Source organism: Callorhinus ursinus, unplaced genomic scaffold (genome assembly GCF_003265705.2).
Source record: "Callorhinus ursinus isolate GAN/ISIS: 27379988/994484 unplaced genomic scaffold, GSC_fseal_2.0 scaffold17, whole genome shotgun sequence".
NCBI classification, from domain to species: Eukaryota; Metazoa; Chordata; class Mammalia; order Carnivora; family Otariidae; genus Callorhinus; species Callorhinus ursinus.
Window position 1 is genome coordinate 36580418 of NW_027397079.1, and position 23234 is coordinate 36603651.

The window sequence follows — 23234 nt, forward strand, 5'->3', positions numbered from 1 at the left end:
AATCTAACTTTAGCTCTTGAAATCTTAATTTTTTAAGTTTTTATTTAAACTCTACTTAATATACAGTATATTAGTTTTAGGTATACAATTTAGTGATTCAACACATATACAACAACTGGTGCTCATCACAACAAGTGCACTCCTTAATCCCCATCACCTATTGAACCCATCTCCCTCCATCCACCTCCCCTCTGGTAACCATCGTTTGTTCTCTATAGTTAAGTTCTTGGTTTTCCTCTCTCTATTTTTTTCCGCTATGCTCATTTGCTTTGTTTCTTAATTTGCATATATGAATGAAATCATACAGTAATTGTCTTTCACTGATTGACTTATTTCACTTAGCCTAATACTCTAGCTTGATCCACATCATTGCAGATGGCAAGATTTCATTCTTTTTTATGGCTGAGTAATATTCCTTTATATATATATAGGCAAGGGGAACAGAAACAAAAATATATATACATTTATATATACACATATGCTAGCCATCTGTATGTATTCTTTGGAAAAGTGTCTATTCACGTCTTCTGCCTATTTTTTAACCGGATTATTTGTTTTTTGAGTCTTGAATTGTATCAGTCCTTTATGTGTTTTGGATACTAACCCTTTATTGGATATGTCATTTGCAAACATCTTCTCCATTATGAAGTTTGCCTTTAAGTTTTGTTGATGGTTTCCTTTGCTGTGCAGAAGCTTTTTATTTTGCTGAAATCCCCATAATTTTTTTTTTTTGCTTTTGTTCCCCTTGCCTCAGCAGACATATGCAGTTAGAAGTTGCTTGCCCAGTGTCAAAGAGGTTACTGCCTATTTTCTTCTCTAGGATTTTGATATTCCTGTCTCACATTTAGATTTTTCATCCATTTTGAATTTGTTTTGTGTATTATGTAAGAAAGTGGTCCAGTTTCATTTTTCTGCATGTTGCTGTCCAGTTTTCCTAACACCATTCCTTAAAGAGACTGTCTTTTTCGCATTGGACATTCCTTCCTGCTTTGTTGAAGATTAATTGACCATTTAATTGTGGGTTCATTTCTGGGTTTTCTATTCTGTTCTGTTGATTTATGTATGTATTTTTGTGCCAGTACCATACTGTTTGGATTACTACAGCTTTGTAATATAACTTTAAGTCCAGAATTGTGATGCCTCCAGCTTTTGCTTTTCTCTTTTAAGTTTGCTTAGGCTATTCAGGGTCTTTTGTGATTCCATACAAATTTTAGAATTGTTTGTTCTAGTTCTGTGAAAAATGCTGGTGGTATTTTGATAGGGATTGATTTGAATGTGTAGATTGCTTTGGGTAATATATACATTTTAACAATATTTGTTCTTCCAACCCATGAGCATGGAATGGTTTTCCATTTCTTTGTGTCATCTTCAATTTCTTTCATCAGTGTTCTAGTTTTCAGAGTACAGGTCTTTTACCTTTTTGGTTAGGTTTATTTTTATGTATCTAATTATTTCAAGTGCAATTGTAAATGGGATTGAATCTTTATTTTCTCTTTCTGCTGCTTTATTATTTTTGTATAGAAATGTGACAGATTTCTGTATATTGATTTTGTATCCTGTGATTTTACCTAATTTGGGTATTAGTACTATCAGTTTTTTGGAGTCTCAAGTCTTTTCTATACAGTATCATGTCATCTGCAAATAGTAAAAGTTTTATTTCTTCCTTGCTGATTTAGATGCCTTTTCTTTGTTTGTCTTTTTCTTTCTCTCTTTCTTCCTTTATTTTTCTTCTCTTCTCTTTTCTTTTCTTCTCTTTCCTCCTCCTTCTCTTTCTTTTTCTTTTTTTTGTCTTATTGCTGTGGCTAGACTTCCAGTACTATGTTAAATAACAGTGTTGAGAGTGGGCATCCCTGTCTTGTTCCTGACTGTGGTGAAGAAAAGCTCTAAGTTTTTCCCCCATTGAGAATGATATTAGCTGTGGTTTTTCATAAATGGCCTTGATTATGTTGAGGTTCCCTCTAATCCTACTTCTTTGAGGGTTTTTATCATGAATGGATGTTGTAGTTTGAGTATTTTTTTCCTGCATCTATTGAAATGATCATATGGTTCTTTTCCTTTCTTTTACTAATGTGGTGTTTTACATTGATTGATTTCTCACTTTCTGTAAATATTTGTGTAGAATTATTTTTTCTTTATTCATTTCATAGAATTTATCACTAGAGCCATGTGGCTTTGGGCTTTTCTTTGTAATTGGAGAGCACATTTAGATTCTAGGCAAATTTAAAGTTTTCACTGGTGTTACTTCTCATCAGTCCTTCTCAGGTCCCTCTAGCATGTGCATGTAGCCTCTCTGTCAGCTAGGGATGTGATATAAGGAGAGTTTATCACTACCCTTTATGGAGCCATTATTTCCAGGATCATGCCTTTAATTTCTGTCTGATCTATCACTAACTCCAACTGGGATCTTAACCTTGGGCTCACAGTACTTCTGGCTTTACAGTCTTTTCCTACCTTATTTGCTACTTTTATTCGAAGTGATGATGGGTGAGATTTTTTGTCCTCTTCACCAAATCTAGAACCACTCCTCTGACATTTAATTTAAAGGTTTTCATGGCCAGCCCTGTCCTGGTAAAATAACAGTATCAACTGATCTGGGACAGGGCATAGGAGCAGACTCAGCAAAAAAGACCACACCTCCCACTATTCTTACTTGATTTTATGGCAACTTTTCATAAATGATTCTCGCTTTTTTGTTTGTTTTGATCAGTTTTTATAGCCCTGAAATGGTGGTTTTGACAAATTTGCCCAGTTTTATATTTGTTTTGGGGGTAGATGATTTAAATATATCTTCTCTCTCTCATATAGATTTGTCAGCACAATGTTCTTGGTTCTAACTTACCACAAAATCTAGCACTGATCCATGATGATAAATACTGTCACCTAACTAGGAATAAAAAGGGACTTCCTCAATCTGATAAAGTTATATACATTTTGTACTTCGGCAAGCTTCCATCTAGGATAAGTTCCTTTCAGTGTGAAGAACTCGGTTTATATTTTCTTTAGTTCAGGACTGCTGGTGACAAATTTTCTTAAATATTGTCTGAAAATGCCATGTTTCAAGTTGAAAGATAGTTTCTCTGCATACAGAGTGGGAAGACAATTTGTTTCTTTTTTGAGTTTGTCATTCAATAATCTTCTGGTCATTGTTTTTCTTAGAAAGTCAATCTTAAATTTTATTATTCCTCTTGTTTTTAATGCTTTTTTTTATTCTCATTGCTTTTATAACTTTTTCTGTATTTTACAGCACTATCCTTATGATGTATCTTTCATGGTTTTATTTTAATACTTATTGTGTAGAATGTTTTTTGAATGTGGGTCTCAATGTCTTGTCTATTTGGAACCCATAATCCTGAGAGTAGGTATTATGTTTGAACAATTGAAAATAAAATCCAATGAGATTGGTAATTAGATGAACTTTACCAATTTTTAAAAATGGAATAAACTTAGAATTGCTTCTCTTTAAAAATCAAAAAAAGTGAAGGAATTATTACCAAAAAGTGATCAGGCTAACTGGGAAGTAGTTAAAATTATTAAAGTATTCAGTTATTTTTAACAATGCAGGCAAGGCCTTTATACTTTTTGTTATTTTACAGTAAATTGCATGCATCTTTTTGCAAGCCTTAAATGCTTTATCTAGATCTTTTTGCCTTATAAATGATATTCTTATATTTCTTTTTATTGAAGTCTAATGATTTCATTTATTCATAAATTATAGGGATCTGATGTGTGGAAAATTAATATGTCAATATAAAAATGAAAAAATAATTGAAATTCCAAATGCTACTGCTATTTATGCAAATATAAGTGGACACATCTGCGTTGCTTTGGATTTTCCACAAGGTTTTAGAAATGGCAAAATGATGTGGGTAAAAGAAGGAACTGTTTGTGGGGTTAATAAGGTATGTGGCCTTTTGTTAAATTCCTAATATTTATTTTATTTTATCCCTAATATTTTTACTCTATTTACTCTATTTTCAAATGCATGTTTAATATTTTTCTCATAATTTAATTGCATGTTTGATTTCAAAAATGAAAAAAGAAAACTATAAAAATAAGAAAAAAATTAATCTGCATTCACACACAGATTATTTTACTATGAACATTTTATTGGCTATTTCATACTTTATTCATGGAAATTATGTATATTCATGGATTTGAGAATCATACTGTTTATTCTCTGTATTTTATTAACTTGTCTCATATTACATAGATGGTACTAATGCCATAAATTATCTTTTCCTATAATTACTTTAAAATAGCTGTTAAAATAATATACACTCATTTTTGTGATGAAAATAATAAACACACTAAAGCAAAAATCTTTCAAAAGCACATACCTGAGATGTAACTACTCTCCATTTTCATGAATCTTCCAACAAACCTTTATTTATATAACCATATACACAAATATAGATACTTATTTTTTTTAAAGATTTACTTATTTATTTATTTGAGAGAGAGAATGAGATAGAGAGAGAGAACATGAGAGAGGGGAGGGTCAGAGGGAGAAGCAGACTCCCTGCTGAGCAGGGAGCCCGATGCGGGACTCGATCCCAGGACTCCAGGATCATGACCTGAGCTGAAGGCAATGGCTTAACCGACTGAGCCACCCAGGCGCCCTATAGATACTTATTATACTATATTTTATATATATATAATTCTTGAATTTTTATTGAAGTATAGTTGACATACAACATTACATTGCTTTCAGGTGTATAACCGTGATTTGGAAAGCCTATACATTAAGCTATGCTCACAACAAGGGTAGCTACCATTTATCACCAACAGTTTCTCTCACTGTTCTTCACCCATTTGGCCATCTCCTCTCTACCCTGCCCTGGCAACCATCAGTTTGTTCTCTGTATTTATGGGGCTACTTCTGCTGTTTGTTTATTTATTTATTTTGTTTTTCAGATTCCTTAAATCAGTGAAATCATACAATATTTGTCTTTCTCTGCCTGACTTATTTCACTTAGCATAATACACTCTAGGTCCACTCACGTTGTCACAAATGGCAAGATCTCATTCTCTTTTATGGATGACTAATATTCTATTCTCTCTCCCTCTCTTTCTCTCTGTATATATATAATCTCACATTTTCTTTATCTATTCATTCATCCATGGATAAACCCTAGAGTTGTTTCCACATCTTGACTATTATAGATAATGCTGCAATAAACATAGGGATGAATATATCTTTTTGAAATAATGTTTTCATTTTGTTTGGGTAAATATCCAGTAGAGGAATTTCTTGATCATATGGTATTTCTATTTTTAACTTTTTGAGGAACATCCATACTGTTTTCCACAGTGACTGCACCAGTTTACATTCCTCTCAACAGTGCATGAGCGTTCCCTTTTCTCCACACTCTTGCTAACACTTTTTCTTTATCTTTTTGATACTAGTCTTTCTGACAGGTGTGAGATGATAACTCATTGTGGTTTTGATTTGCATTTCCCTGATGATTAGTGATGTTGAACATCTTTTCATGTGTCTCCTGGCCATCTGTACAGAGTCTTAAATACAGACAACAAACTGGGTGGTTGTTCCCAGAGGAGAGGTGGTTTGGGGGATTGTTTAAAATAGACAAAGTGGACGAAGAGATACAAACTTCCAGTTATAAAATAAATGTCATGGAGATAAAAAGTACAGCATGGGGTAGGGGGTGCCTGGCTGTTGAACATCCAACTCTTAGTTTCAGCTCAGGTCATGATCTCATGGGTGGTGAGATAGAGCCTCACATTGGGCTCTCTGCTCAGCAGGGAATCTGCGTGAAGATTGTCTCCCTTTGCCACTCCCCCAACTTGTGCACCCACTCACCCTCTCTCTCATTCAGATAAATAAATCTTTTTAAAGTATACCATAGGGAATATATCTAATAATACTGTAATAACAATATATGGTGATAGATGGTTTTAAACTTATTATGGTGAGCATTGAATAATATTTAGAACTGTCAAAGCACTATGTTGTACACCTGAAACTAATAAAACATTGTATGTTAATCATGCTTCAATAAAGATATATATGTATTATTTTATCTGATAATCATGGAAATATTTGCCATACATATTAAAGTCCTATTACAACCTATCTTTACTAATGTTTAATTTAAAAACTTAGGATGTAAAAAAGTATCCAAAATTGTCACCCCAAATTCTCATAAAAAACTCATTTTTAAAACTTTGTAATAAGTTTTAATTTTGTGAAATTTATTTCAAAAATATTTCCCAAATTACTGCCTAAAGTGTCTTGAATTTTTAATTCCCCATTATTTCTAAACAGTCAAACATAGGCTATATGAATTAGGAATTGCACAAGAAACAAGATCCACTAAGAATGGCTTAAACAGTTGATGGTTTATTCTTTCCCATCATGTTAAAAAATGTGGATTGTTTATCCAGAGAAGTTAAGGGGTTCCATGTCATCAATGATCTAGATTCAGTCTAATTTTCAGCTATAGATCCTGTACAGTAATACTCTCCTTGGTGCTTTGAAGATGATTGATGGAACTCCAACTATCTCCACATTTTAAGAAGGATTTTTTGAAAGAGCTAAAGGGAAAAAAGGATGCATGCCATTTTTATTCACCACAGTTAGTGAACAAGATGAGGGAAATCTGGTAGTCACTACTCTGCTACAGTATTCATAACCAAGGTGATGCTTTATCAAATAAGACATCTATGTCAGCAGACTTAAACCACTCTACTGTTCATCATTAAAGAGCAACGCATATAATATTGTAAAAGTTTCTGTTTCTGTAGGGAGATACAGGTGCTGGGTAGAGATTATGGGAGGCATTTTCCAAATGGTAGCTGCAAAACTTTGGCTTCATATATATCATGTATTTCTATTAGCAAAAGATAATCAAGCCAGCTCCATGTTAGTGTTCTAATAATTTTTTTGGTATTCTGAAAATGAGAGCATCATTGTTTTTTAAATAATATATAAATGTTCGTTTGGATTTTAATGAATTCATTGTCACAAGAAATTTAGTAATTCTTTCTGTTTTTAAAGAAATAGTGGAAGATACTGAGTCTTAAACATATTGTTTCAATTCTCAGACATTAGTGACTAAGTATGAAAAATAGTAAATGTTATTAACCTACTTGTACACAGTTAATTTCAAAAGGAATATAACAAGGATATGCCAAGATCTGTATTTAAAAGTCTTGATCTTGAAATTCAAATAGAAATGGTAAGCCCAAAATCTGATATGAAAATGTTCTGTCAAAAGAAACAAGCACAGAGGTGCATGGATGGCTCAGTCCGTTAAGCATCTGCTTTTGGCTCAGTTCCTGATCCTGGGGTCCTGAGATTGAGCCCCACATTGGGTTCCCTGCTCAGTGGGGTGTCTTCTCCTCCTCCCTCTGTCCCTCTCCCACTCCTGCTCTCTCTCTTTCTCACTCTCAAATAAATAAAATCTTTTTAAAAAAGAAATAAGCACAGATACTCATTACATTATTTGAGGATGGACAATCAGGGTAGAAAATATCAACGCTTGATTCTGAGGGAGAAACTGAAGGAGTCATAAAATAATACGGAGGAAACAAATTCCTGACAATTGCCATCATTTTTACTATTAAACATCCTTACTATGGCTGGCCACAATGGGAGACAGGAATGACAGCACTGAAAATAGAAATGATGATAATTATGAGTACTCCAAAACTTTGGTTTTATTTGTTTTTCCTTGAGTAAAAATGTAAAAGATTAAGGTATGAAAAAATTTCTACAATGTGTGCAGGGTAATTTTTATTTGCCTGTTCTTTCAGAATGGAAAACAGGAATTGGTTTCAAGTTGCTAAAACATAAACTATTTGTATGCTCACATAAAAGATTAAAGCCCTGAAGATATACACAAGTCAATATATCTCACTACTGATGGTAACGAAACAGATTGTTGGAAGTCACCTGGCTGGGTCTGGAAAATCATACTGACTGTGCTAAATAAAACTCCAGGCGTAATAAATTTTAATAGCCAAAATTGTATAACATTTAAAATGGTGCTCTTTTAGGATGCCCTTTTCTTATTTTCAAATAGGTTTTTTATTATAAGAAGTGAATTTCAATTTTTTTTTTCAAAACATTTCTGTGTGGATTGATTTGACTTATCTGGCATTTTATTTACATTTAACCACTTTATAGTATGTATTAAATAAATATTCTGCTTTTCCCCCCACCCTTTCAACTGTGGAAAATAATTCAGTTTGTTTAGATTGTATATTTCCCATATATTAACAAAGAGTATATTATCTTTTAGGATGACGTGGGCTGCTGTGAATAGAAGTACATACTGTTCTCACAATATGAGTTTAGTGATTGTATCTCCTATCTTAGTTTTTAAAACACTGAATATAGAATACATACTATTTTCTGTGGTAAAATATGCATAGCATAGAATTTACCCCCTTAATCATTTTCAAGAGTGCAGTTCAGGAACACAAGTACATTCACATTGTTGTGCAACCACCATCACTATCCATCTCCAGAAAATTTTCATCATTATAAACTGAAACTCTGTACGTGTTAAACTATAACTCTCCAATGAGCCTTCCCCACAGCCCTGGTAATCACTATTCTACTTTCTGTCTCTATAACTTTGCATATTCTAGGTACCTAATCCAAGTGGAATCATACAGTATTTATCCTTTTAAGTCTGATTTATTTCACCTGACACAATGTTTTCAAATTCATCCATTTTGTTGTTGTATCAAAATTTCATTCCTTTTTAAGGCTGAATAATATTCCATTGCATGTTTATACCATACGTTGCTTATCCTTTTATCCATAAATGGATATTTGGTTTGTTTCATCTTTTGGCTATTGTAAATAAGGTATCTACCACTATTGGTGTACAAATCTCTGTTCAGATCACTGTTTTCCATTATTTTGATTATATACCTAAAGGTATTTCTGGATCATATGTCAATTCTGTTTAATTTTTGAGGCTCTCCCATACCACTTTCCATTACTTTACATTTCTGCCACCAATGCACAAGGTTTACAATGGCTTCACATCCTCACCAACACTTGTTCTTTTTATTTTTTTTCTTTTTTTATAATAGCCATTTTAAAGGGTGTGAAGTAGTACTATATTATCATTTTTATTCTTTAATGTTTAGTGGTGTTGAGCATCTCTCTATATGCATATTGGATATTTGCATATCTTCTTAGAGAAATGTTTATTCCCAATCTTTGCTCATTTCAAAAAAATTTAATTGAGTTTGAGAGTTTTAGTACTTTTTATATTCTGAATATTAATCTTAATCAGATATATGGTTTGCAAATATTTTCTCCTAATCCATGGGATGTTTTTAACAGTTGATAGCATCCTTTGATGCACAAAAGTTTTTAATTTAGATGAAATCCAATTTATCTATTTTTTTTGCCTGTGCCTTTTGTGCCATATTCAAGATATCATTGCTAAACCCACTATCATAAAATTTTCTACAGTATTTTTTTGAGGAGTTTTATACTTTTAGTACTTATGTTTAGGTCTAGAATACATTTATAGTTAGTTCTGTTATGGTGGATGGTAAAAGTCCATGTTTATTTGTTTTATATATGGATATCCAGTTTTTTCCAGCACCATTTATTAGACTTTTTTCCCCTATTGAATTTCTGTGGCAACCTTATTGAAAGTCATTTGACTATCTATCCAAGACTTTATCTCTGGGCTCTTTATTCTTTTACATTGGCCTATGTAGCTGTCTTTGTCAGTACAACATTTTGTTGATTACATAGCTTTTTTCTTCTTTTTCAAGATTGTTTTAGCTATTTGTAGTCCTTTGACGCTATAATAATTTTTAGGATGGGTTTTCCTATTTCTGCAAAACAAACAAAAAAACAGAAACCCAAGGGATTTTATAAGGACTGCACTGAATCTGCAAGTCCCTTTGAGTAAGTAGTATTGAGACCCTAACCATATTAAGTCTTCCAATCTTTGAACATGGAATACTTTTCCACTTGTGTCTTCTTTAATAATTTTCATCAGTGTTTTGTGCTTTTCAGTGTACAAGTCTTTTATCTCCTTAAGTTTATTCCTAACTATTTATTTCTTGTTGATGTTGTTATAAATGGAACCAAAAACTTCATTCCCTTTTCAGAATGCTCACTCTTAGTGTGTAGGAATGCAACTGATTTTCTATGGTAATTTGTATATATTTATTTTTTTTATTGTGTTATGATAATCACCATACATTACATCATTAGTTTCTGATGCAGTGTTCCATGATTCATTCTTTGCATATAACACCCAGAGCTCCACGTAGAAAGTGCCATCTTTAATACCCATCACCAGGCTAACCCATCCTCCCACCCCCCTCCCTTCTAGAACCCTCAGTTTGTTTTTCAGAGTCCATCGTCTCTCATGGTTCGTCTGCCCCTGCGATTCCCGCCCTTCATTCTTCCCCTCCTGCTATCTACTTTCTTTTAACTCTATAATGTATTATTTGCTTCAGAGGTACAGATCTGTGATTCAATGGTCTTGCACACTTCACAGCGCTCACCATAGCACATACCCTCCCCAATGTCTATCACCCAGCCACCCCATCCCTCCCACTGCACACCACTCCAGCAACCCTCAGTTTGTTTCCTGAGATTAAGAAATCCTTATATCAGTGAGGTCATATGATACATGCCTTTCTCTGATTGACATATTTTGCTCAGCAAAATACCCTCCAATTCCATCCACGTCATTGCAAATGGAAAGATTTCATTCTTTTTGATGGCTGTATAATATTCCATTGTATATATATATATATATATATATATATACCACCTCTTCTTTATCCATTCATCTGTCGATGGACATCTTGGCTCTTTCCACACTTTGGTTATTGTGGATGTTGCTGCTATAAACATTGGGGTGCACATACCCCTTCGGATCCCTACATTTGTATCTTTGGGGTAAATACCCAGTAATGCAATTGCTGGATTATATGGTAGCTCTATTTTCAAATTTTTGAAGAACCTCCATACTGTTTTCCAGAGTGGCTGCACCAGCTTGCATTCCCACCAACAGTGTAGGTGGGTACCCCTTTTTCTCCATCCCTGCCAACATCTGTCGTTTCCTGACTTGTTAATTTTAGCTATTCTGACTGCTGTGAGATGATATCTCATTGAGGTTTTGATTTCGATTTCCCTGATGCCAAGTGATGTTGAGCACTTTTTTATGTGTCTGCTGGCCATTTGGATGTCTTCTTTGGAAAAATGTCTGTTCATGTCTTCTGCCCATTTCTTGATTGGATCATTTGTTCTTTGGGTGGTGAGTTTAAGAAGTTCTTTATAGATTTAGGATACTAGCCCTTTAACTGATATGTCATTTGCAAATATCTTCTCCCATTCTGTCGGTTGCCTTTTGGCTTTGTTGACTGTTTCTTTTGCTGTGCCAAAGCTTTTTATCTTGATGAAGTCCCAATAGTTCATTTTTGCCCTTGCTTCCCTTGTCTTTGGCGATGTTTCTAGGAAGAAGTTGTTGTGGCTGAGGTCGGAGATGTTGCTGTGTTCTCCTTCAGGATGTTGATGGATTCCTGTCTCACTTTTAGGTCTTTCAACCATTTTGAGTTTATTTTTATGTTTGGTGTAAAGAAATGGTCCAGTTTCATTCTTCTGCATGTGGCTGTCCAATTTTCCCAACACCATTTGTTGAAGAGACTCTCTTTTTTCCATCGGACATTCTTTCCTGCTTTGTTGAAGATTAGTTGACCCTAGTGTTGAGGGTCCATTTCTGGGCTCTCTATTTTTTTCCATTGATCGATGTGTCTGTTTTTGTGCCAGTACCATACTGTCTTGATGATGACAGCTGTGTAATAGAGCTTGAAATCCGGAATTGTGATGCCGCCAGCTTTGCTTTTCTTTTTCAACATTCCCCTGGCTATTTGGTGTCTTTTTTGGTTCCATATAAATGTTCGGATTATTTGTTTCATTTTCTTGAAAAAAGTGGATGGTGTTTTGATGGGGATTGCATTGAATGTGTAGATTGCTCTAGGTAGCATTGACATCTTCACAATATTTGTCCTTCCAATCCATGAGCATGGAAAGTTTTTCCATTTCGTTGTGTCTTCCTCAATTTCTTTCATGAGTATTTTTAATTTTCTGAGTACGGATCCTTTGCCTCATTGGTTAGATTTATTCCTAGGTATCTTATGGTTTTCGGTGCAATTGAAATGGGATTGCCTCCTTAATTTCTCTTTCTTCAGTCTTGTTGGTATATAGGAATGCCACTGATTTCTGTGCATTGACTTTCTATCCTGCCACTTTACTGAATTCCTGTATGAATTCTAGCAGTTTTAGGGTGGAGACTTTTGGGTTGTCCACATAAAGTATCATATCATCTGCAAAGAGTGAGAGTTTGACTTCTTCTTTGCCAATTTGGATGCCTTTTATTTCTTTTTGTTGTCTGATTGCTGTGGCTAGGACTTCTAACACTATGTTGAATAGCAGTGGTAATAGTGGACATCCCTGCGGCATTCCTGACCTCAGGAGGAAAGCTCTCAGTTTTTCCCCATTGAGAATGATATTTGCTGTAGATTTTTCATAGATGGCTTTTATGACATTGAGGTATGTACCCTCTACCCCTATAATCTGAAGAGTTTTGATCAAGAAAGGATGTTGTACTTTGTCTAATGCTTTTTCTGCATCTATTGAGAGGATCATATGTTTGTTGTTGTTTCTTTTGTTAATGTATTGTATCACGTTGATTGATTTGCAGATGTTGAACCAACCTTGCAGCCCAGGGATAAATCCCGCTTGGTCGTGGTCAATAATCCTTTTAATGTATTGTTGGATCCTATTGGCTAGTATTTTGTTGAGAATTTTTGTACCCATGTTCTTCAAGGATATTGGTCTGTAATTCTTCTTTTTGATTGGGTTTTTGTCTGGTTTTGGGATCAAGGTAATGATGGCCTCATAAAACATGTTTGGGAGTTTTCCTTCCATTTCTATTTTTTGGAACAGTTTCAGGAGAATAGGTATTCATTCTTCTTGAAATGTTTAGTAGAATTCCCCTGGGAAACCATCTGGCCCTGGGCTTTTGTTTTTTGGGAGATTTTTGATGACTGCTTCAATTTCCTTAGTGGTTGTAGGTCTGTTCAGGTTTTCTATTTCTTCCTGGTTCAGTATTGGTATTTGATACATCTCTAGGAATGCATCCATTTCTTCCAGGTTATCTAATTTGCTGGCATAGAGTTTCTCATCATATGTTCTTATAATTGTTTGTATTTCTTTGGTGTTGGTTGTGATCTCTCCTGTTTCATCCATGATTTTGTTTATTTGGGTCATTTCTCTTTTCTTTTTGATAAGTCTGGCCAGGGGTTTATCAATCTTGTTAATTCTTTCAAAGAACCATCTCCTAGTTTCGTTGATCTGTTCTACTGTTCTTCTGGCTTCTATTTCATTGATTTCTGCTCTGATCTTTATTATTTCTCTTCTCCTGTTGGGTTTAGGCTTTATTTGCTGTTTTTTCTCTAGCTCTTTTAGGTTAGGGTTAAGTTGTGTATTTGAGACCTTTCTAGTTTGTTGAGAAAGTCTTGTATTGATATATACTTTCTTCTTAGGACTGCCTTTGCTGCATTCCAAAGATTTTGAACAGTTGTGTTTTCATTTTCATTTGTTTCCATGAATTTTTTTAAATTCTTTAATTTCCTGGTTGACTCATTCATTCTTTAGTAGGATGCTCTTTAGCCTCCATGTATTTGAGTTCTTTCCGACTTTCCTCTTGAGACTGAGTTCTAGTTTCAAAGCGTTGTAGTCTGAAAACACGCTGGGAATTGTCCCAAACTTTGGGTACTGGTTGAGACCTGATTTGTGACCTAGGATGTGATGTATTCTGGAGAATGTTCGATGGGCACTAGAGAAGAATGTGTATTCCGTTGCTTTGAGATGGAAGGTTCTGAATATTTCTGTGAAGTCCATTTGGTCCAGTGTGTCATTTAAAGTCTTTATTTCCTTGTTGATATTTTGCTTAGATGATCTGTCCATTTCAGTGAGGGGGGTGTTAAAGTCCCCCACTATTATTGTATTGTTGTCGATGTGTTTCTTTGCTTTTGTTATTAATTGCCTTATATAATTGGCTGTTCCCATGTTAGGGGCATAGGTATTTACAATTGTTTGATCTTCTTTTTGGATAGACCCTTTAAGTAAGATATAGTGTCTTTCCTCATCTCTTATTACAGTTTTTGGTTTAAAATCTAATTTGTCTGATATAATGATTGACACCCCAGCTTTATTTTGATGTCCGTTAGCATGGTAAATGGTTTTCCACCCCCTCACTTTCAAGCTGGGGGTGTCTTTGGGTCTAAAATGAGTCTCTTGCAGACAGCATATTGATGGGTCTTATTTTTTAATCCAATCTGATAGCCTGTGTCTTTTGATTGGGACATTTAGCCCATTTACATTCAGAGTAACTATTGAAAGATATGAATTTAGTGCCATTGTTTTGCCTGTAAGGTGACTGTTATTGTATACTGTCTGTGTTCCTTTCTGGTCTATGTTGCTTTTGGGCTCGTTCTTTGCTTAGAGGACACCTTTCAATATTTCTTGTAGGGCTGGTTTCATGTTTACAAATTCCTTTAGTTTTTGTTTGTCCTGGAAGCTTTTTATCTCTCCTTCTATTTTCAATGACAGCCTAGCTGGATATAGTATTCTTGGCTGCATATTTTTCTCGTTTAGTGCTCTGAATACATTATGCCAGTCCTTTCTGGCCTGCCAGGTCTCTGTGGATAGGTCTGTTGCCATTCTAATGTTTCTAACATTGTAGGTTACATATCTCTTCTCCCAAGCTTCTTTCAGGATTTTCTCTTTGTCTCTGAGACTCGTAAGTTTTATTATTAGATGTTGGGATGTTGACCTATTTTTATTGATTTTGAGTGGGGTTCTCTGTGCCTCCTGGATTTTGATGCCTGTCTCCTTCCCCAAATTAGGGAAGATCTCTGCTATAACTTGCTCCAATATACCTTTTGCCCCCCTCTCTCTTTCTTCTACTTCTGGGATCCCAATTATTTTAATGTTGTTTCATCTTATGGTATTGCTTATCTTTCGAATTCCACCCTCGTGATCCAGTAGTTGTTTATCTCTCTTTTTCTCAGCTTCTTTATTTTCCATCATTTGTTCTTCTATATCACTGATTCTCTGTTCTGCCTCATTTATCCTAGCAGTTAGTGACCCATTTTTAATTGCACCTTATCGATAGCCTTTTTGATTTCGACTTGGTTAGATTTTAGTTCTTTTATTTCTCCCAAAAGGGTTTCTCTAATAACCTCCATGCTTTTTTCAAGCCCAGCTAGTATCTTTAAAATCATCATTCTGAACTCTAGTTCTGACATTGTACTAATGTCCATATTGATTAGGTCCCTGGCAGTCGGTACTGGCTCTTGTTCTTTTTGTTGAGGTGATTTTTTCCATCTTGTTTTTTGTCCAAAGGAGAATAGGTGAATGAGAGAACAAAATGCTAACAGGGCAAAATGTCCCCAGAAAATATACTCTAAATGAATCAGAAAAGACCTGAAACCAGTGGAAAAGAAAGGGAAAGAAAGAAAAAAGGAAAAGAATAATAAAGAAAAAGAGAAAGATAAAAACAAACAAAAACAGAACAAAACAAAAAAAACCAGAATATGATCAAATATGATCAGGCTGCTGCATAGATCAGTGCCACACAGTAGATATTGGGTATATTTTGGTCTGTCAGAAGAACGTGCCTCCCAAAATTTTAAAGAAAGAAAAACTTATATATATACAAGAATAAGGATGAATACAATGAAGGGATGGAATATGATTGTAAAGATGAAAATTATAAACGATTTTATAAAAGGAATTGATAAGGTAAGAAGTTGGTTGAGAAAAGAAAGAAGAATATTTAAAAAAAATAAAGGGAGAGCATGTGATCAGGTAGACTAGAAGAAAGTCATACACTAGAGATTTAGGGTATATTTTGATGTGTTAGAAGAAACTGTATCTCAAAATTTTAAAGAGAGAAAACATATATATATGCCAAAAATAAGGGTAACTACTATGAAGGGATAGTCTATGACTCTAAAAATGAAAAATAAAAATGTTTTTTAAAAAAGGGATTGATAAGATGTTGGTTGAAAAAGGGAAAAAGAAAAATTAAAAAAAAAAGACAGTTAAAAAAATTAACTTTGAAAGACTAAAGAATCATTGTAAAAAAGCCATGGATTCTATGTTCAGTATTCCCCTAGCGCTGGAGTTCTGCCGTTCTCATTGATCAGTAAACTTGGTCTTGGCTGGCTGATCTTGCTGATCTTCTGGGTGAGGGGCCTGTTGTTGTGGTTCCTAAAGGTCTTTGCCGAGGCGGAATTGCCCTGCCCTTGCCAGGTCGGGCAAAGTAATCTGCTAGGGTTTGCTCTCAGGAGCTTTTTTCCCTGCAAGCTTTCTGTCCAGCTTTGGAGGATGAGAGTGAAATTGGCGGCCTCCCAATCTCCACCTCAGAGGAGCTGAGAACTTGGGGCCCCACTCTTCAGTGCACCCCCAGAGAATATCAGTCAATCACTCCTGTCTCCTGCCGCACTCCGTGCTCACCCAGCCTGTGACTGAGTGTTTCTATCTCTGGCACACGACCCCGTGTGGAGTCTCCAAACCCAGCAGATCCCTGCGGTGCACTACCATGCTGCTCCTCCTGGGGGAGGAGAGGGAGTCTCCCTGGATCTGCTGCTTGTTGGGTCCCTGCTGGAGGAGCAGTGGCCCGACTGTGCTTGCAGATCACGGTTTATGGCAACCCTGTGCTGAGAGCCCACTCCTCGGCTCCGTCTCTGCAGCCGGCTTCCCTTCTCCGATACCTGGGGGCTCTGCCGCACTCAGGCACCTCTGGTCTTTCTGTGACCCTGAGGGTCCTGAGACCACATTGTCCCAGCGAGGGTTCTACCCCCCGCTTAGCCACTGGAGCGACGTCCCTCAGCGGAGCCGACTTCTAAAAGTTCTGATTTTGTGCTCCGCTGCTCTATCACTTGCTGGTAGCGGCTGATGGAGGCCCCCTCCCCCGCCGTCTATCCTCCCAAATATCGCCTCGGATTCACTTCTCTGCACATCCTACCTTTCAGAAAGTGGTCGCTTTTCTGTTCAGAGAGTTGTTGCTATTCTTTTCTTCGATCTCCTGTTGAGTTCCTAGGTGTTGAGAATGGTTTGATCCCTATCCAGCTGAATTCCTGGGACCAATGCAACTGATTTTTATCTTGATTTTGTATCCTGCAACTTTACTGAATTTCTTTATTCTAATATTGTATGTATCTGTGTCTATGTAGTATTTATGGCTTTCTACATATAAGATCATGTTATCTTGAAAAAGATAATTTTGCTCCTTTCTTCCCAACTGGGGTACCTTTTATTTCTTTTTATTGCTCTGGATAGAATTTCTAGTTCTATGTTGAACAGAAGTCACAAAAACAGTCATCTTTATTTTGTTCCAGATCTTAAAGAAAAAATTTTAACTCATCCTTGAGTATTATGTTAGCTCTCTCTCTCTCTTTCTCTCTCTCTCTCTCTCTCTCTGTGTGTGTGTGTGTGTTTTAATCACCTATTTCACCCATTCACCTCTGGTAACCATCAGTCTATAGTTAAGAGTCTATTTTTTTGGTTTGCTTCTTTTTCTTTTGGTTTTGTTTCTTAAATTCCACATACGGTCTTTCTCTGACTAATTTACTTAGCATTATACTCTCTAATCCATGTTTTTGCAAATGGCACGATTTTGTTCTTTTTATGGCTGAATAGTATTCCAGTATATAAATATACCACGTCTTCATTATCCATTCGTCTATTGATGGACACTTGGGCTCCTTCCAGTATTTGGCTATTGTAAATAATGATGCAATAAACATATGGGACATATACCTTTTTGAATTAGTGCTTTTGTATTCTTTGAGTGAATGTCCAGTAGTGCAATTGATGGATCATATGGTAAGTCTATTTTTAATTTTTTGAGGAAACTCTATACTGTTTTCCATGGTAGCTACACTAGTTTGAATTCCCACCACCAGTGCACAAACATTCCTTTTTCTCCATATCTTCATAAATACTTGTTTCTTGTGTTTTTGATTTCAGCCATTCTGACATGTGTGAGGTGATATTTCATTGTGGTTTTGATTTGCAGTTCCCTGATGATGAGTGATGTTGAGAATCTTTTCATGTGTCTCTTGACCATCTGAATGTCTTTTTTGGATAAATATCTTTGGGTAAATGTTCATGTCTTCTGCACATTCTCTAATTGGATTATTTGTTTTTATGGTATTGAGTTGTATAAGATCTTTATATATTTCTGTACTAAACTTTCTTTTGGATACCATTTTTTTTTTTTGCGTGCAGCTGTTCAGTTCTTCTAACATCAGTTGCTGAATAGACTTTTTCCCATTGCAAATTCTTGCCTCCTTTGTTGAAAATTGATTGACCATATAATCATGGGTTTATCTCTGTGTCTATTTTTGTGCCACTGCCATGCTGTTTTGATTACTTTAGCTCTGTGGTATATTTTGAAATTTGGAATTGTGATAGCTCCAGTTTGTTTTACTTTTTTTTTAATGGACCGTATGGAAAATCCTTAATATGGACATTATTTCTTTATTTACATAGACTACAGCATCTTTCAGATGTATTGTTTTTAAAGATTTTTATTTATTTGAGAGGGAGAGAGAGTGCATGAGAGAGAGATCAGGAGCAGGGTGGGGTGGAGGAGTAGAGGGAGAAGCAGACTCCCCCTGAGGAGGGATCCCAGCGCAAGACTCGATCCCAGGACCCTGGGATCATGACCTGAGCCGAAGGTAGACACTTAACCGACTGAGCTACCCAGGTGCCCCTCAGATGTATTTTAAACATCTGCATTTTGTTTTGAGATGTACATTCCCATTGTTATTAACCCTGAATTACTATAGAATCACTATTACTATTGAAGTAAACTCCTAATTTTTCTCCAGAATTAATTCTTACATTACAGGTTAATTTGAAATACCTTTTTAAGATGATTAGAGTACACTACATTCTTACATCTGTCCAAAATCTTCAGTGGAAACAAAAACCAAGTGAAAACAAAATGCTCTTAAATTTTCTCTCAAAACCCACCAATCTTTCTATCTTTATCTCCTGACACTACTCCAAGTTTGCCATATGAAAGAGATGAATGCGATTGTTCACTGTTTTGTGAAGAAGCTTTATCATTTCCTGCCTCTGAGTCTTCATTGCTCCTAGTTCCCACACGACTCCATTCCACTCACTCACCCTTTAACTCAATTCTAGCGTATTCTGCCTATATGAGTTCTTTTGTTAAAAAAAAAAGACTCTTAACTTACTTGATGATATAACTTTTTTTTTTAACTCATACCCAATGTGTGCTTGAACTCAGGACCCCAAGGTCAATAGTCACATGCTCTACCAACTGAGCCAGCCAGTGCCCCTTGATGATATAACTTACTGACTTTACTGTAAAATCTCATTTCCACCTAGAGGGCATAAATGCTAAAATATTTGTCTAATTATTGTTAAATAGAACATAATTATAATAGATAATGTTTGTTGCATATTTATTATGGGCCCCACACTTTATATAGGTTATTTCCTTTAATGCTCTCAATAATTCTAAGAGGTGGGATGCCTGCGTGGCTCAGTCCATTAAGCAGCTGCCTTCAGCTCAGGTCATGATCCCAGGGTCCTGGGGTCGAGTCCCACATCGGGGTCCCTGCTCAGTAGGGAGCCTGCCTCTCCCTCTGCCTGCTACTTCCCCTGCTTGTGCTCACTGTCTCTGATCTCTCTTTCTAAAAAATAAAGTCTTTTTAAAAAATTATGATTCTAAGAGGTAAGTATTGCTATTAGAGGAAGCTAAAACTTAAGGAGGTTATTTATGTGCTCCAAAACACACAGCTGGCAATTAAATGAAATGTGACTAGAACCCAGATCCATCTGCTTCCAAAGTCCTGCTGTTAACTACCACACCAATATTTCCCAAACCTGCTTGATCGTTAAGAATCACATAAACAGATTCCCAGGCACCATCTCAGACTTAAGGAATCAAAATTTCCAGAGGTTATAGTTTTGTTTTTCTTTTCCAAGATTGCTTTGGTTATTTGGGGTCTTTTATGGTTCCATAAAAATTTTAGTATTATTCTAGTTCTATGAAAAATCCCATTGGTATTTTTTTACTTAAGAGAGAGAGACAGAGAGAAAGAGAGTATGAGCAGGGAGGAGTTAAGGGAAGAAGGAGAAGGACTCTTAAGCAGGCTCCACACTCAGTGTAGAGCTTGACCTGGGGCTCAATCTCATGACCTGAAATCATGACCTGAGCCAAAATCAAGAGATGGTCATTTAGCCAACTGGGCCACCTAGGCACCCTAATGTTGTTAATATTTTGATAGGGATTGCATTAAATCTTTAGATTGCTTTAGAGAGTATGGACATTTTAAGTATATTTGTTTTTCCAGTTCATGAACATAGAATATCTATTTGTGTCATCTTCAATTTCTTTCGTCAGTGTTTTATAGTTTTCAGAATACAAATCTTTAATCTCCTTGGTTAAGTTTATAACAAGGTATTCTATTATTTCTGATGTAATTGTAAATGCATTGTTTTCTTAATTTCCCTATTACTTCATTATTAGTATATAGAAATGCAATGGATTTCTGTATATTAATTTTGTATCCTGTGACCTTGCTGAATTGATTTTTCAGTTCTAGTAGTTTTTTGGTGGATTCTTTATAATTTTCTATATATAATATTATGTCATCTGAAGATAGTAAAAGTTTTACTTCTTCATTACTAATTTTATTTCTTTTATTGTCTGATTGCTGTGGCTAGAACTTCTAGTACTATGTTGAATAAAAGTAGTGAGATTGGATATTTTTGTCTTGCTTAAGTCTTGGGGGAAAGCTGTCAGTTTTTCCCTGTTGAGGATGATGCTAGCTGTGGGTTTTTCATGTATGGACTTTGTTATGCTGAGGTATGTTTTCTCTAAACCTACTTTGCTGAGGGTTTTTATTATGAATGGATTTTGTGCTTTGTCAAATGCTTTTGTACAGCTATTGAAATGATCATATGATTTTTATCCTTTATTTATTGATGTGATGCATCACATTGACTGATTTGTGAATATTGAACTACTCTTGCTTCCTGGGAATAAATCCCACTTGATTGTGGTGAATGATTTCTTAAAATATGTTGTTAGATTCAGTTTGCTAACATTTTGTTGAGGAATTTTTTTGTTTGTTGAGGATTTTTGCAGCTATGTTCATCAGAGATATTGACCTGTAATTCTCATTCTTTCTCTCTTCTTTCTCGCTCTCTCCCTCTCTCTTTTTTTTTTGTAATGTTTTTATATGGTTTGGTTATCAGGGTAATGCTGGCCTCATAGAATGAATTTGAAAGTTTTCCTTCCTCTTCTATTTTTTTTTGGAGTAGTTTGAGAAGAATAAGTATTAACTCTTCTTTAAATGTTTAGTAGAATTCCTCTGTGAAGTCGTCTAGTCCTGAACATTTTTTTTAAAGATTTTATTTATTTATTTGAGACAGAGTGAGAGAGAAGGTGAGTGAGGGGAGGGGCAGAGGAAGATGGAGAAGCAGACTTCTTGCTGAGCAGGGAGACCAACATGGGGCTCAATCCCAGAACCCCAAGATCATGACCTGAGCCAAAGGCAAAAGGACTCACCCAGGTGCCCCTGGTCCTGAACTTATTTGTTGGGAGGGTTTTTTTTTTTTTTTTTACTGATTTCATTGGTTTTCCATCTGTTAAAATATTCTATTTCTTCTTGATTCAGTTTTGGGAAATCATGTTTCTGGGAATTTATCCATTTCTTCTATGTTGTCCAATTTTTGCCAATAATTTTTTGTAATATTGTCATAAACGTTTGAATTTCTGTGATGTCAGTTATTTCTCCTCTTTAATTTCTGATTTCGTTTATTTGAGTCTGGATAAAGTTTTACCAGTTTTGTTGATATTTCCAAAGAATCAGCTCCTGGTTTTACTGATCTGTTCTATTGTTCTCTAAGTTCCTATTTCATTTTTTTTCCTGCTCTAATCTTTATTGTTTTCTTCCTTCTACTGGGTTGGCGTTTTGTTTGTTTTCTTTTTTTAGCTCCTTTAGGTGTAAGGTTAGGTTGTTTATTTGATATTTTTCTTGCTTCTTGAGGTAGGCCTGTATTGTTACAGACTTTCCTCTTAGAACACCTTATGCTGAATCCCAAAGATTTGAGACCATTGTGTTTTCATTTTCATATGTCTTTATGTATTTTTTAAATTTCCTTCTTGATTTCTTAGTTGACCCATTCGTTGTTAAGTAGCATGTTATTTAATCTCTTTTTATTTGTGTTCTTTCCACATTTTTCTTGTGGTTGATTTCTGGTTTCCTAACGCTGTAATCAGAAGATATGAAAAATGAATGATATGACTTTGATTTTTTTGAATTTGTTGAGATTTGTTTTGTTCTAATATATATCCTGGGCAATGTTTTAATTGCACTTGAAAAGAACGTGTGTTCTGTTTTTTTAGGATGGAATGTTCTGAATATGCTGTTAGATCCATCTGGTCTAATGTGCCATTCAAAGCCACTGTTTCCTTGATTTTCTGTTTGGATCCATTGATGTAAATGAAGTGTTACAGTCTCTTACTATTACTGTATTACTATTGATTACTTCCTTTGTGTTTGTTATTAGCTGATTTATGTATTTGAATGCTCCCATGCTAGTTGCATACATATTTAGAATTGTTACATCTTGTTGGATTCTTCCCTTTATGACTATATTGTGTCCTTTTTTGTCTTATTACATTCTTTGTTTTAAAATTTTATTTTGTCTAGTATAAATATTGTTACTGTGGCTTTCTTTTCACTTTCATTTTCATAATAATTGCTTTTCTATCTTCTCACTTTCGATCTGCATGTGTCTTTAGGTCTGAAATGGGTCTCTTTTAGGCAGCATATAGAAGGGTCTTGCTTTTTTATCCATTCTGTCACTCTACATCTTTTTAAAAAATTTATTTGGGAGTGTGTGTGTTAATGGGGGGGAGGAGGAGAGGAAGAGAATCTTCAAGCAGACTCCCTGCTGAGCAAAGAGCCTGACATGGGGCCCAATCCCAACCCCAAGACCATGACTTCAGCAAAAATTTAGTTGGATTCTCAATTGACTGAGCCACCCATCCCTGTATCTTTTGATTGGGGCATTTAGTCCATTTACATTCAAAATAATTATTGATAGCTATGTACTTATTACCATTTTGTTACTTGTTTAATGGTTGTTTTTGTAGTTC

The 23234-nt window shown here is 35.3% G+C and overlaps 1 protein-coding gene across 6 annotated transcripts in view; it reads left to right on the forward strand.

Annotated features, from left to right (window-relative positions):
- The window catches only part of ADAM2 (ADAM metallopeptidase domain 2), a 159675-nt gene that overhangs the window by 118274 nt on the left and 18167 nt on the right, over positions 1 to 23234 (forward strand). For all 6 annotated transcript variants that reach the window (XR_012381181.1, XM_073902520.1, XM_025885888.2 and 3 more), the window contains one exon: positions 3716 to 3899. Coding sequence is in view for 5 of the 6 variants with exons in the window: in XM_073902520.1 (XP_073758621.1) it covers positions 3716 to 3899 (184 nt within the window). In the remaining variant the exon portion in view is untranslated. The remainder of the gene's footprint in view (positions 1 to 3715; positions 3900 to 23234) is intronic.